Here is an 11136-nt window from a genome sequence, read left to right on the forward strand (position 1 = left end):
AAAACCCGGGCTACTTACAGCCACAGAGCCTTCGCCCAGAGCACAGACTGGGAGCCATTGTGAAGGGAAAATATTATCTCCATTGTCAGGCTGTGGCCGTCTTTGTAATGTCAGAAGATGAACTCGGGGAGAGAATGTGCCACCGGAGGGGGACTGGAGCAGTGATAGAGCCAGCTCAGACTGTGTGAACGCTTTTCAGTCAGGTTAAGGGGTTTTTAGAGTAAAAGCTTGTTTCAAAACAGATTCTTTGACCCCTTTAATGTTGCACAGAAAGCCAAGTGTCCCAAAGGAATACTTTAACAAAAGTGTTAACATTTCTATTTCTATCTATCACGTTTGAGTCTTAAATTTCCAGACTAGTTATAGTTATTATTATTTAAATAAAATTTGAATGTGTACTTTAATTTTCCCATCTGTAAAATCAATGGTTTGCTACTTACAGTAACAAGTCTCCTAGCTAGTCACTTCCACTTTTATATTCAATTAAAATTTATGGTTGACAGTTTTCTTTTGATTTGATTTTTTAAATTCTATCTGAATGTCATTAATGTTTTTATGATTAAATTGTGGTATTTTTGTGTTTGATGTCCGTATGTCCGTATGTCAGGAACACTGGACCAAACACATTCTCTTGCATGTGATAATGAGTTGATCTGAATCTAAATAGGTAAAAAATCTTTCTTTTTTTTTTTTTACCTATATGTATGTACAGCAAAGGTGTTTGTTTGCCTGCATGAGCATATCTTAGAGTACATCTTACACATCCAGAAACTCAGACACAATGGGAGAAATATGCAGAGTGTACGTAAAACAAGCCCACTGAAAGAACCAGGTGGTGTTAATGTCTTTGTGAGAGAGACAGAAAGGCGAGGACAAGATAATGGGCCAGGGGGGCACCGCCCAGTCCTTGTAAACAGGACTGGGTTAGCTCCACATGCCCTGAGAACAAACACAAATATCTGTTTCTTCTGGGCTCCCACTGGCAGCGGCACTGGAACCAGGACACCACCCAAACAGCTCAGCGACTGTCTCAGCCAACAAAGTGTGGACACAATGGAGGCCAAGGCCGAGAGAGGGCCGCGGGGCTTGTGTGTGTGTGGTTGTTGTTTTGTCAACCTTCCCCTCCTAGCGCCCTCCTTACCCCTCCCCACCAATTTATGCATCTTCCCTCCCATCTTCTTCTACTCTTTTTTTTTTTACCCTCCCTGTTTGGCTCGACCTTCCCTTTCAGAGTGTCCAGCTCATCCTGCCACAAAGAGCCTCCATTCTCTCCTGAGAGGAGGCTGCCAGTCCCGCACTGTAACCCAATCACCTATCTAACAGAAGAGTGTGTCATCTCCACAGAGTAACAGGAAGTCAGATCTCCGTCTCTCTCTCAGTCACACTTACTCACCAGAGGGCATACATGCATGCATGAACAGCAAATTACCAATATCCTGGACAAAACAGCATGACATTTGATTTGGGGTTTTTATTTTAATACTTGACTTGCGGGTTTACATTGATATAAGTGTGTTCTTTACAGATAATGCTGGTGATATTCTATATATTTTATTATTGACATAAAATTCAATGAAAAGACCAAAACTAACAAGAATGATCTGTGTAGCCAAAGCTTAATCTAGCTTTTTCTCTATGCCATATATACTCATCAATACTCGCTAGCAGAACAAATCTGTGGCTGAAAATAGTCCCCAAAAATGCATTTGAATCTAGTTTGAGTGACGTTGCTAAACAATCACAGTGTCCAGTTGTGGAAATACATCTTTTTTCTTTTAGTGTTAGGTTAAAGTCACGACAAGGGCAGCTGTTGGTGTGTGGGAACAGCTTAAACACCCTTAAAAGAACCTAAAACAAGATATTAAAAAGGATGCCGGTTAGGCCTTCAGGGTTGGGATTTAAGTTAAATGATGAATGAAAAGATAACAGAGTAAACTAGAATATAAGATATGAAATCCATGTGACACACATTTGAACTCCATACAAAATAACACATGTTAATAATTAATTTTCATAGGGTTTCACCTTTTTGAGCGCATAAAAAGGCAGGCAGCCTATATTGACTAATTTTGGGGTTGTTTTAATGCCTGTACACCGAGAGCTACACCTCAGGATGTAGACCGCCTAACCCCAAAGTCCTGAACCTAAACCTGAACCCTAAAAAAGGCTTAGTATTTCCTAAAACAGCTGGGCACTGTGATTGTTTAGCAAATGTCAAGGACAGAGTGAATGTTAGGAAAGTATAAGGTAAAGAAGGGGCTTGTGGAATAAGTGTCAGGCTTGGGAAGTTGCAAAGTATTGACAGACTGCTTCACTGTTGGTTTTGGTCTTTTCATTGGATTTGTTGATATTTAGAACCAGGGCAGTGCAGAGAAATTTAGAGGAAGGTCAAAGTGAAAGCACACCATAATATCATAATATCAAGTTGACGGCTTATCAAGTTGATATTTTGAATGTTAAAGCATGCATTTCATTACCTCCGTTAGAATCCAGCACATCCTGTTAGCTACTCTGCCCTCTTGTGGCTTAAAAGAGGCGGTACCCCAAATATGGATAACCGAAAATATTAATACCCAGTACATACAGAGGCTTAACAATTTACCTCCCTGCACTAGATCGATAAGACACTGAACTGTTAAACAGACATTGGTAAAAAGTGAGTAATTCAATTACTTTTTAAAAATGATATCCAGAACATAAACACCTGATCTCAGATATAGTAGATAAAACAAATGACGTATGACACATTCATTCATTCACATACAAGGTACAGATCAGTTCTGAATACTGCAAAGAATGAACACAAAAAGCAGATTCAACCCTCCGGAGTCCATCTATTTATTGAAAATACACATGTTTTATTTACAGTAATAACTTTATTTATATATGATATGTAGACAAGCTGAGAAAGCCAGTTGAAAGTGCAATCGTAGGAGCTTTCACAGTGTGCCATTTATGTTTCTAGACCATTTTTAAATTGTGAATTTTCTTTCTACAATGAAAACTATTACTATTTCTAATTTACATGCAAATAGACTGGTAGTTTTATTATTCATTATTTTTTCTGCTGTTTTTGTGTGTATAAATGGTAAAACATTTTTTTAAAAAGGGTACATTTCCAAAGACACCTGTGTCTTTTGTTTGTATTTTCGGTTCCTGGCAGCTTTATACTTTGTTAATTAAAATAAAATGAAAAATCTGACTGATAGCCAAGTTTATGTGGAGAAAAAGGAGTCATGCATGTGACGTAAGGACTGAAAGATGCTAAACAGAGACAGAAATAAATGCATAGGAAGTTGACAAATTTGAACCAAAATCTCCTGGACTTCAGAGGTTTAAAGTTCTGTCCACATCAAAAAGTATCAATGCATGTATTAAACACATGGTGTGGTTGCAGCTAAGGACTCATTATACAGCACAACTTCACATAAGACCAGTGTGACCAAAGTCCTCAAAGCTTCTAGCAGACCTGCACAGTCTCACTGTAACAGCAGCAACAACACAACAGCTTTAGTGTTCAGGCAAACCGAGCGCAGCACGTAATGTGACGTCACATTAAACACAGGTGAGCGTCACTGTGAGTAATTTTAGATGAGGAAGCATAGCAGTCAGAACCGATATTATGTCGCATAATGACGCTGCGTAACTCTACGAGTGTAAATATCATAAAAACTCACCATCTAAATGTTGTCGCTGTGCGGTGGCGCCCAGAGCTGCAAGTGAGCGAAACGGAGGCTACGTAATCATATGACGTAAATCTACTGACGGCAGCCAGGGCGTTTTATTTCTAACTAATTAGGCCTATTAATAATTGTTTAATGTTCTTCTTGATAAGCTCCACTAGCAGGCCTTCACAAAAATATTAAATTAAATTATTAATATTTAGATCTCCGAAGTGGTGGAAAAAGTATTCAGATCCCTTACTTAAGTAAAAAGTTATATTACCACACTGTGAAATTACTCCGATAGCCTACAAGAAAAAGTCCTGAATTCAAAACTTACTGTCGTAAAAGTACAAAGGTATCAGCATCAAAATGTATTTACAGTTTCAAAGGCATTTATATAAAAACAGCGTTTTAATTTTTAGGGCTAATTTTAATATACTGTTATGAGGTTCAATTAAAAAACAATTATCATGTTTTTTATGTTAAATCTTGACCTGAAAAGTAACCAAATCTGTCAGCTAAATGTAGTGGAATAAAAAGTAAAATATTTGCCTCACAATGTAGTAGAGAAGAAGTATAAAGTAACATAAAATGGAAATACTCAAGTAAAGTAAAAGTACCTCAAAATTTTACTTAATTACAGTACTTGAGTAAATGTACTTAATTACATTCCACCACCAGCCTTATTCTTTGACAATTTTAGTTAATTAATGAAAAAATAGGTCTTCTTGCTCAATAACAACACAAAGTTCAGATATTTGTGCTTCAATAATGTAACATGCACAGGACTGTGAGTGTGCATGAATAAAAAATAAAATAAATGTTGTAGAAATGCTTCCACAGACACTTCCACACACATACCAGTATGTCAGTATTATTCAGTGACCTTCAGTAAGACAAACACTTTCCCCCACCACGTCCTTCAGTCCGAGTCCAGCTTTGGATCTGTTGCAAGTATCCTTACATTTCTGGCTCCTCAGTTCAGGGACACATTCCTGGATATGTTCTATTTAGGCAACACTATGTGAGTGTGGATAGAGCTGCTTATCAAAAACATCCACTGCAGTCCCACAACAGTAATCATAGTTGTGGCAATTTGTAGAAAGCAATTGCCAAACTGTTACCTTAAATGTCTGTTTTAGGATGACAGTTCAGATTTAGGGTCAAAATGTTCATACCTGGAAAGAATGTATTTTCTAAACAAAGCCTGGACACAGCAGAGGAACTGATCCCCCCGTGAGGAAGTGTATACATTAGGCAAACGTGATTGAAATAGTTTAGGATTTACATATCCCTTTTCTTCATTAGTGGTATTGAGTGACTTGATATTGAATAACAAACATGCAGAAAGTGGGTTTGGAAAGCTCAAAGCGTCCAGGCTGGATTCCTGCAGGCTGTAAGGCCTGAACGCAGTGCTTTTGGGGCAGCTACAAAGGCAGCCTCGCTGAACTCCCTGATGTTGGCTTTGGACCTATAGTTCCTTCCTGTTCATGGAAATTCTTCTACAAACGAAAAATGTTTCAGTCGTACCAAAAAAAAAAAAAGTTGGATTGTGCTGAGCCTTGATGGCTGACGCTGCAATTTTATATCAAAGCAATGTGTTCCGCCTGAATTAAATTAATATCTGAAAACATTTAAAAGGAAATGGAAAGGGAATAATAGTGATTAAATAAGACAATATTTCTGTTAGCAAAGCACACAAGGAGCAAAAGGACAACTGCACAGTTGTTGTATTCTCAGCATGCACATGTATTTGTTTAAAATAAAAATAAAAAGTTAATTGAATATTGATCTTTGGTGACCATGTATGGAGGGAAAATCATGGAAAAGGAATTTAATGCTGAAGCTTCCTAAATCCCAATACACTGTACAATGCAAGGATATGTGAAGGTAGACTGACCTCTGCTGGACAAAAACATATTGTAATCCTGTGACCTCCAGTACTCTAAGGGTCATATTTGCATTTAAACCTTTGAATTTCATTAAACTTGCTTGACATATTTAAGAGACAAGCTTTATTGCATTAGTTCAAGATTTCATGTTCTTCCGTTTACTTGTCTGTCATTTTCTATATCTGCAAACGTAATCTTTTGTAATCGATGGCCTTTTTTGCAGCAGACATTTAGACTGCAGAGTAAGAAAAAGCACAGGTGTTAATGATTACACTAACGATGCTTCTGTTCTGTGCTACTATTCACACCTGTGCTTTTCCTGTGACACGTCATACTGTCATCTATTTAAACCAAAAGACAATATGAAATATTATACTTAAAGAGAAATCTTTTTTTTAAAAAGAGAGAGGCTTTTGTTGTACTTTAGCTGAAAATTGTAAATAAATATATATTTACTTGTTTAACCCGTGGGCCTCACGAGAGACATTGTTGGCTTTTAAATCATTATTTTATTATTTTCCCTTTTTGGCTGTTTTAATGCATATGACAAACATTTTGGAAAGGTCGTTTTTTCTTCTTTAATATTCGGTGTTCAACCTCAGCTCCTATAAACATATCTATTATGTCTATGATAAACTGTGCATCCAAAATACACCACAACACTGTATTATATTAGATTTCAATCTAGAGCACTAGCTTCAAAAATATTTGACACCAAAGTTATTATGCTCTAAGGACAACAGAGAAACTTTTTTTAAAAAGTGAGACACAAGGGTTAAGGCTTGAATAACACAGCTTTTAAGACAATTACTTTGTGTTTTATAGACCTAAGACTCTGAAAAGTGTCACAAAAAGTGATGTTGATTTGCAGATATACATTATGCACATAAAGGGCTCCAGGTGAAGCATCAATGAAGGAAGTGACCTTTCATCATAAGATCTGAATGAATTATTATCATTTAGACAGAATTCATATCCGATATGGAAAGTTAATATTTCATTAGGAGAGGTTTTCTGACTAAACTTATGTAGATTATCATGCCTTCTAAAGGCATTTAATGTGCATAGTTAAATGTGAGAAGTTTACGGTTTTGCTGTTCACATTCTTCACCGCTAGATGTCACTCATGTAACATTACAAACTGAAGGAGCTTCACTGAAACTTGCTTCAGCAACACATTCCTCCCCAGCAGCAGCAGTGCCTTTGATGCTCCAGCCACTAATAGCTTTCATAAATTGGCACAAAATATTTGTCATTTTATTTTGTGAAATATAAAAACCTAACTCCCACAGAGATCAGCTCACTGTGCATAAGCCAGTCCCAGACATCATCATTTTGTTGACATGCCATGTTTTGATTAATGGCACCTCATTTTCAGTGCAGTCAGGATGCACGTCAGGGCATTTACACATTGCTTTCCCTCGGTGCCGCATTTGAAGTGTACGGTGCGAGAACGGAGGCAGACTGAGTGTGAGAAGGCAGCTCATTAGCTGTGCGGGTCCAGCAGAGTGGCTGCTTTCTCCCAGGAGAGCAGTTCAGAGTTCTGGGAAACTCACCAACACGCCAACAGCTGCGACTCCACATGAACCTGATGAAAACTCTTCCTCTTTCTCCTCTCTTCATCTCGTTCTTCATCTCCAACACTCTGTCAGTCTGTCCCACCAGACTGGATCTCTATCCATCTGTACTCACATCATTTGGGGTTTAACTGAATAAAAGGACTGGTAGATCAAGAGATCACTGTCATCCATTATTCTCTGTCTGCTAAGTGTGGATTTTATGTTTGGCTGTGCATGTGTGTGGTAAGGGGGGTCTGAGTGAATTTGTGCTTCTTGCTGAAATTTTGACCAAAGCTTTGGAAAGTTTTTTTTTTGTTTTGACTGAAATATGAACAACTTTGATGACATGGCTGCAGATCTCTAGATAAGAGTTGTGACCAGACAACTTTGAGCAACTACAGCAACTTTATATGATTTTGTTGGACACTTTACTTCTTATGACCATGTTGGAAAACTGCACATTCAACAATTATGATGTTATATATACATATTTTTGGTACTATTGCCCTCTGAACAAGCTTTACTGCAAATATGCAGATGCATCTGTGTTGCATCAGGCTTATTTTTTAAGCTAAAAAATGAATAAAAGATTCTCCAGAAGTCCAGAAATATGAAAAAAATGTTTTTATATGCTGATTGATTCTGGCAGAATAAAAACCAAACAAAACAGCTTTCTCATAAAATATTGATCCGTAAACAGTTTCCTTTTACACTTGGAGTTTGTTTGCATGCACAGATGATACATAAATCAGACTTTTTTATTCTGCACTTGCAATTGTTACATAAATCAGACTTTTTTATTCTGCACTTGCAATTGTTTCATTTAGATTTAATATTTAAACCAATATTCATGGATTTGCTTCTTTTGCATTTCAAGTCAACAACCTGTGTTTTCTTTCAATAGAGGAAATAAAAAGCTAAATCGCTGAGGGAATATTCAGACTTTTTTTGTTTTGAATGAACACAAGCAGAGCACACAGACATTAATAGCAAAAACTTTATCTGAAATGCAAAACATATCAAACAACAAAGTACAAACATATCACAAATGCAATAAATACTGTAGCTCTGCAATATAAAAGAATCCTGTTGCATATTTTAGCTCGGTTATGGCAATATAGTCAAGTCAAAGTAGCAAAACAGACAGCATGAGGTGGTTTTGTAAAATGCACTGTAAGACCTGTCGATCCACACAAACACTAGACAGACTGCTACTGCACCTACAGGCAGAGCATCTGTATTGTTTTGTAATCAACCATATGTGAAGCTCTTTCCATTAATTGCTGTAATAAAATGACAAAAGAGATTTCAAAACCACTATAAATGAGCTTACACACAGTGTAAACATACCATAATACTAATTAACATGCACATAAGTAACTATATCAGAAAACAAACTTGGAGCCACTATCCTTTGTGTATTGAAAGTTGAGTTGGATTTGAGTTCAAAGTCAATGTTGAGAGAATTATGCAGACAGGGGAGGGTTTCATGATGTCTGAAGGCTCTACAAGAACCAAAGCTGCTGACTGAAGAAGGAAGTCCTATGCTGTTGCTCCACATAGTCTTACAGTGGGGGAGATGTCCTGGCTGTCCTCTGATCGGCCTGTGATCATGAATGGCCAGGTCTGTGGAAGAAAAAGACAGAAGAGAAACACATCCAACACATTATGAGGTAGTATAGATTAACTACACACTGATATATTTCACTTTTAAACGTGTTTTAGCTATCTTCATACCAGGTTGACTGGGTGCGCAAAGCTCCTCTCGAATCGGTCCTCCTGCAGGAGCTGTCTCAGGTGAGAGATGTAGCTCGAGGCGAGTCGAAGCGTGTCCAATTTGGATAGTTTGGTGTCCGCAGGTACCCAAGGCAGGCTGGTTTTTAGTCTGGAGAACGCCTTGCTCAGCACTCTCATCCGCGCCCTCTCTCGAGCGTTGGCCGCGTTCCTCTGCGTCTGCCGCGCGTCCTTCTGGTGCGCTTTGGACAGTTTGCGCTCGGGCTTGATCCCCACCTCCAAAGCGTCATCCTCCAACTCCTCATCCGAGTACCTGCTGGTATTAAAACAGGTAATCTTCCGTGCAGTCCTCCTGTGGCATGTCTCATAGTCCTCAGCATCACTTGCAACAGAGCCAGTGGACATGGCTGCTCCACCTGTGCGCTGGGGCGGACAGGAGCGGCACTTCAGGTACAGCAGTGACTTAAAAAAGTAGATCAACTTGATGACGACAGGAAGTTAGAAGTGAGCAGACAATCACCTCTTTTAAATTCCCATTTGGTAGCCCTGCAACTTATTTTCACCACCTGACAATGCAGCTTGAGTGTGAAAATAGCAGCTCCCCCTAAAACTAAAACATGCCTCCTTGCTTTGCTTGCTAGTGCTACCCCTCTAATTTAAGTGTCCTGGACTTGGCATCTGTGCAGTTTTTTTCCCCCTGAACATTTCTCCTCCCCCTTTTTCTCCAAGCCACCATGACCTCAGCTAGACCACAACTAGGTCTCCTTGTGTATACTGTTAAAGACAGAAGTTGCTCATCTGCAGCCAGCTATTAACAATAAACCCTTAAATTGATGGCCTAGTATTGTTAAATTTAGTGGGATGTGAAATTAAATTGAAAAATGACTCTCAGGATATTTGATTTGACCAAACAAAGATAATCCATTTGCTGGACTACAGTAGGCCACTTCTTCCCTAAAGATAACACACATTGCACTTAAAATATATATATATGTATATACTTTAGTAAACAACTCCCAACTTTGTCGCTTCCACAGATGTGTTTGTGTAATAGAAATGTCTTGAGGACCTTATCAAAAGTGCCTAATCCTTTGCTGGTTTCACAGAGGGATTGGGTTTCTGCAGATGGAGCAGCCGTTCACACGCAGCCTGCGTGCACAAGCCCCAGCTGTTATCGGTTCCCATGACATCTGGAGCGTTGGCATGACAAGGGTGTGGCAGAGGCGAGGAGGCACCATCTTCATTTCCCATAGTATTACAAACATTTTTTCTATGCATCTTTTGCATTTAGTTTGTGTCCTCCAAACTTTTCTGAGAGAATTCACCTGTAGAGATCAGGCAGCGCATTTTAGTGTGGAGTGAGATCGAGAGCAAACAGAGTGGGAAGAGAAGACTGATTGCTTTAGGGCTCTGAAGCTTCAAGTTAGCAACTTGTTTTTGCAGAGTAACATAAAATGTTTCTGGGAAAGTATTTTTTTTGTACCAAACTCTACCCTTCAAATATAATACTTGTTGTAGGATGCCTCTGAGATTTGCAAACATCACAAAGGAAAATACAGCAAGCACATTTTATATTATTTTCAAAAATGCAAGTCAGGCTTTGGAGATAACTGGAAGGATTTTTTTCCCCTCAGAATAAATGAAAAGTTCTGTGTCCATACAGTACTTACAGGAACCTATTTTTACTTTCTCGATATATTCCCAGAGTATCCCAGGTCTCTGTTAGCTATTACTCTACATAATATGTGTGAAATTCAGATTTTTTTATGACAATAGCAAAACTCTGCCAAGAATTACCTAAGTGCAGCTGAGATGCACGCTTGATTTTGGTAGCTGGCCATGCCAGGAACGCTCGAGAGAGGAACTACTGTACTCTGCACTGCTGCTGAATGCTGTACAGTACTCCAACACTTCCCAGGATGGTGTGTAAATTATTTCAATGTGTTGGCTCAAATCCAGCTTTGACAAACTGCCGATACATTCACTCTCAAAACATGTTATACTTGTTTATAAGCTCTTTATAATGATGTTAATTTTTTTCAGTATCAAAATGCAAGTCAATGTGATTTTGAAGACTTCTGCGGTTTTCCACTGCTCAAATTTCCCTCTTTCACGGACCAAGTATGCTCCCTAATCCAAGGACACATTCCCGTGCTTCCCACAATCCCGCTCTTCCTCGCAGACCTGACATCAGCTGGACCTTGGAGTGAAACTGAACTTCTCCTTGGATGTGTCACAAGGTTGAAATATTAACTTCCACTTGTGCTGGTGAGACAGTCAGAGCTT

General features: G+C 38.6%; 1 protein-coding gene across 1 annotated transcript; it reads right to left on the reverse strand.

Moving 5' to 3' along the window:
- Window positions 1-8847: 8847 nt before the first annotated feature.
- Window positions 8848-9363, reverse strand: LOC131962294 (musculin). The gene has a single exon (XM_059327275.1). It carries the CDS (start codon window positions 9253-9255, stop codon window positions 8848-8850), a length of 408 nt encoding a protein of 135 aa, XP_059183258.1. The 5' UTR covers window positions 9256-9363.
- Between the last annotated feature and the right edge of the window lie 1773 nt (window positions 9364-11136).

Source organism: Centropristis striata, chromosome 23 (genome assembly GCF_030273125.1).
Source record: "Centropristis striata isolate RG_2023a ecotype Rhode Island chromosome 23, C.striata_1.0, whole genome shotgun sequence".
NCBI lineage: Eukaryota > Metazoa > Chordata > Actinopteri > Perciformes > Serranidae > Centropristis > Centropristis striata.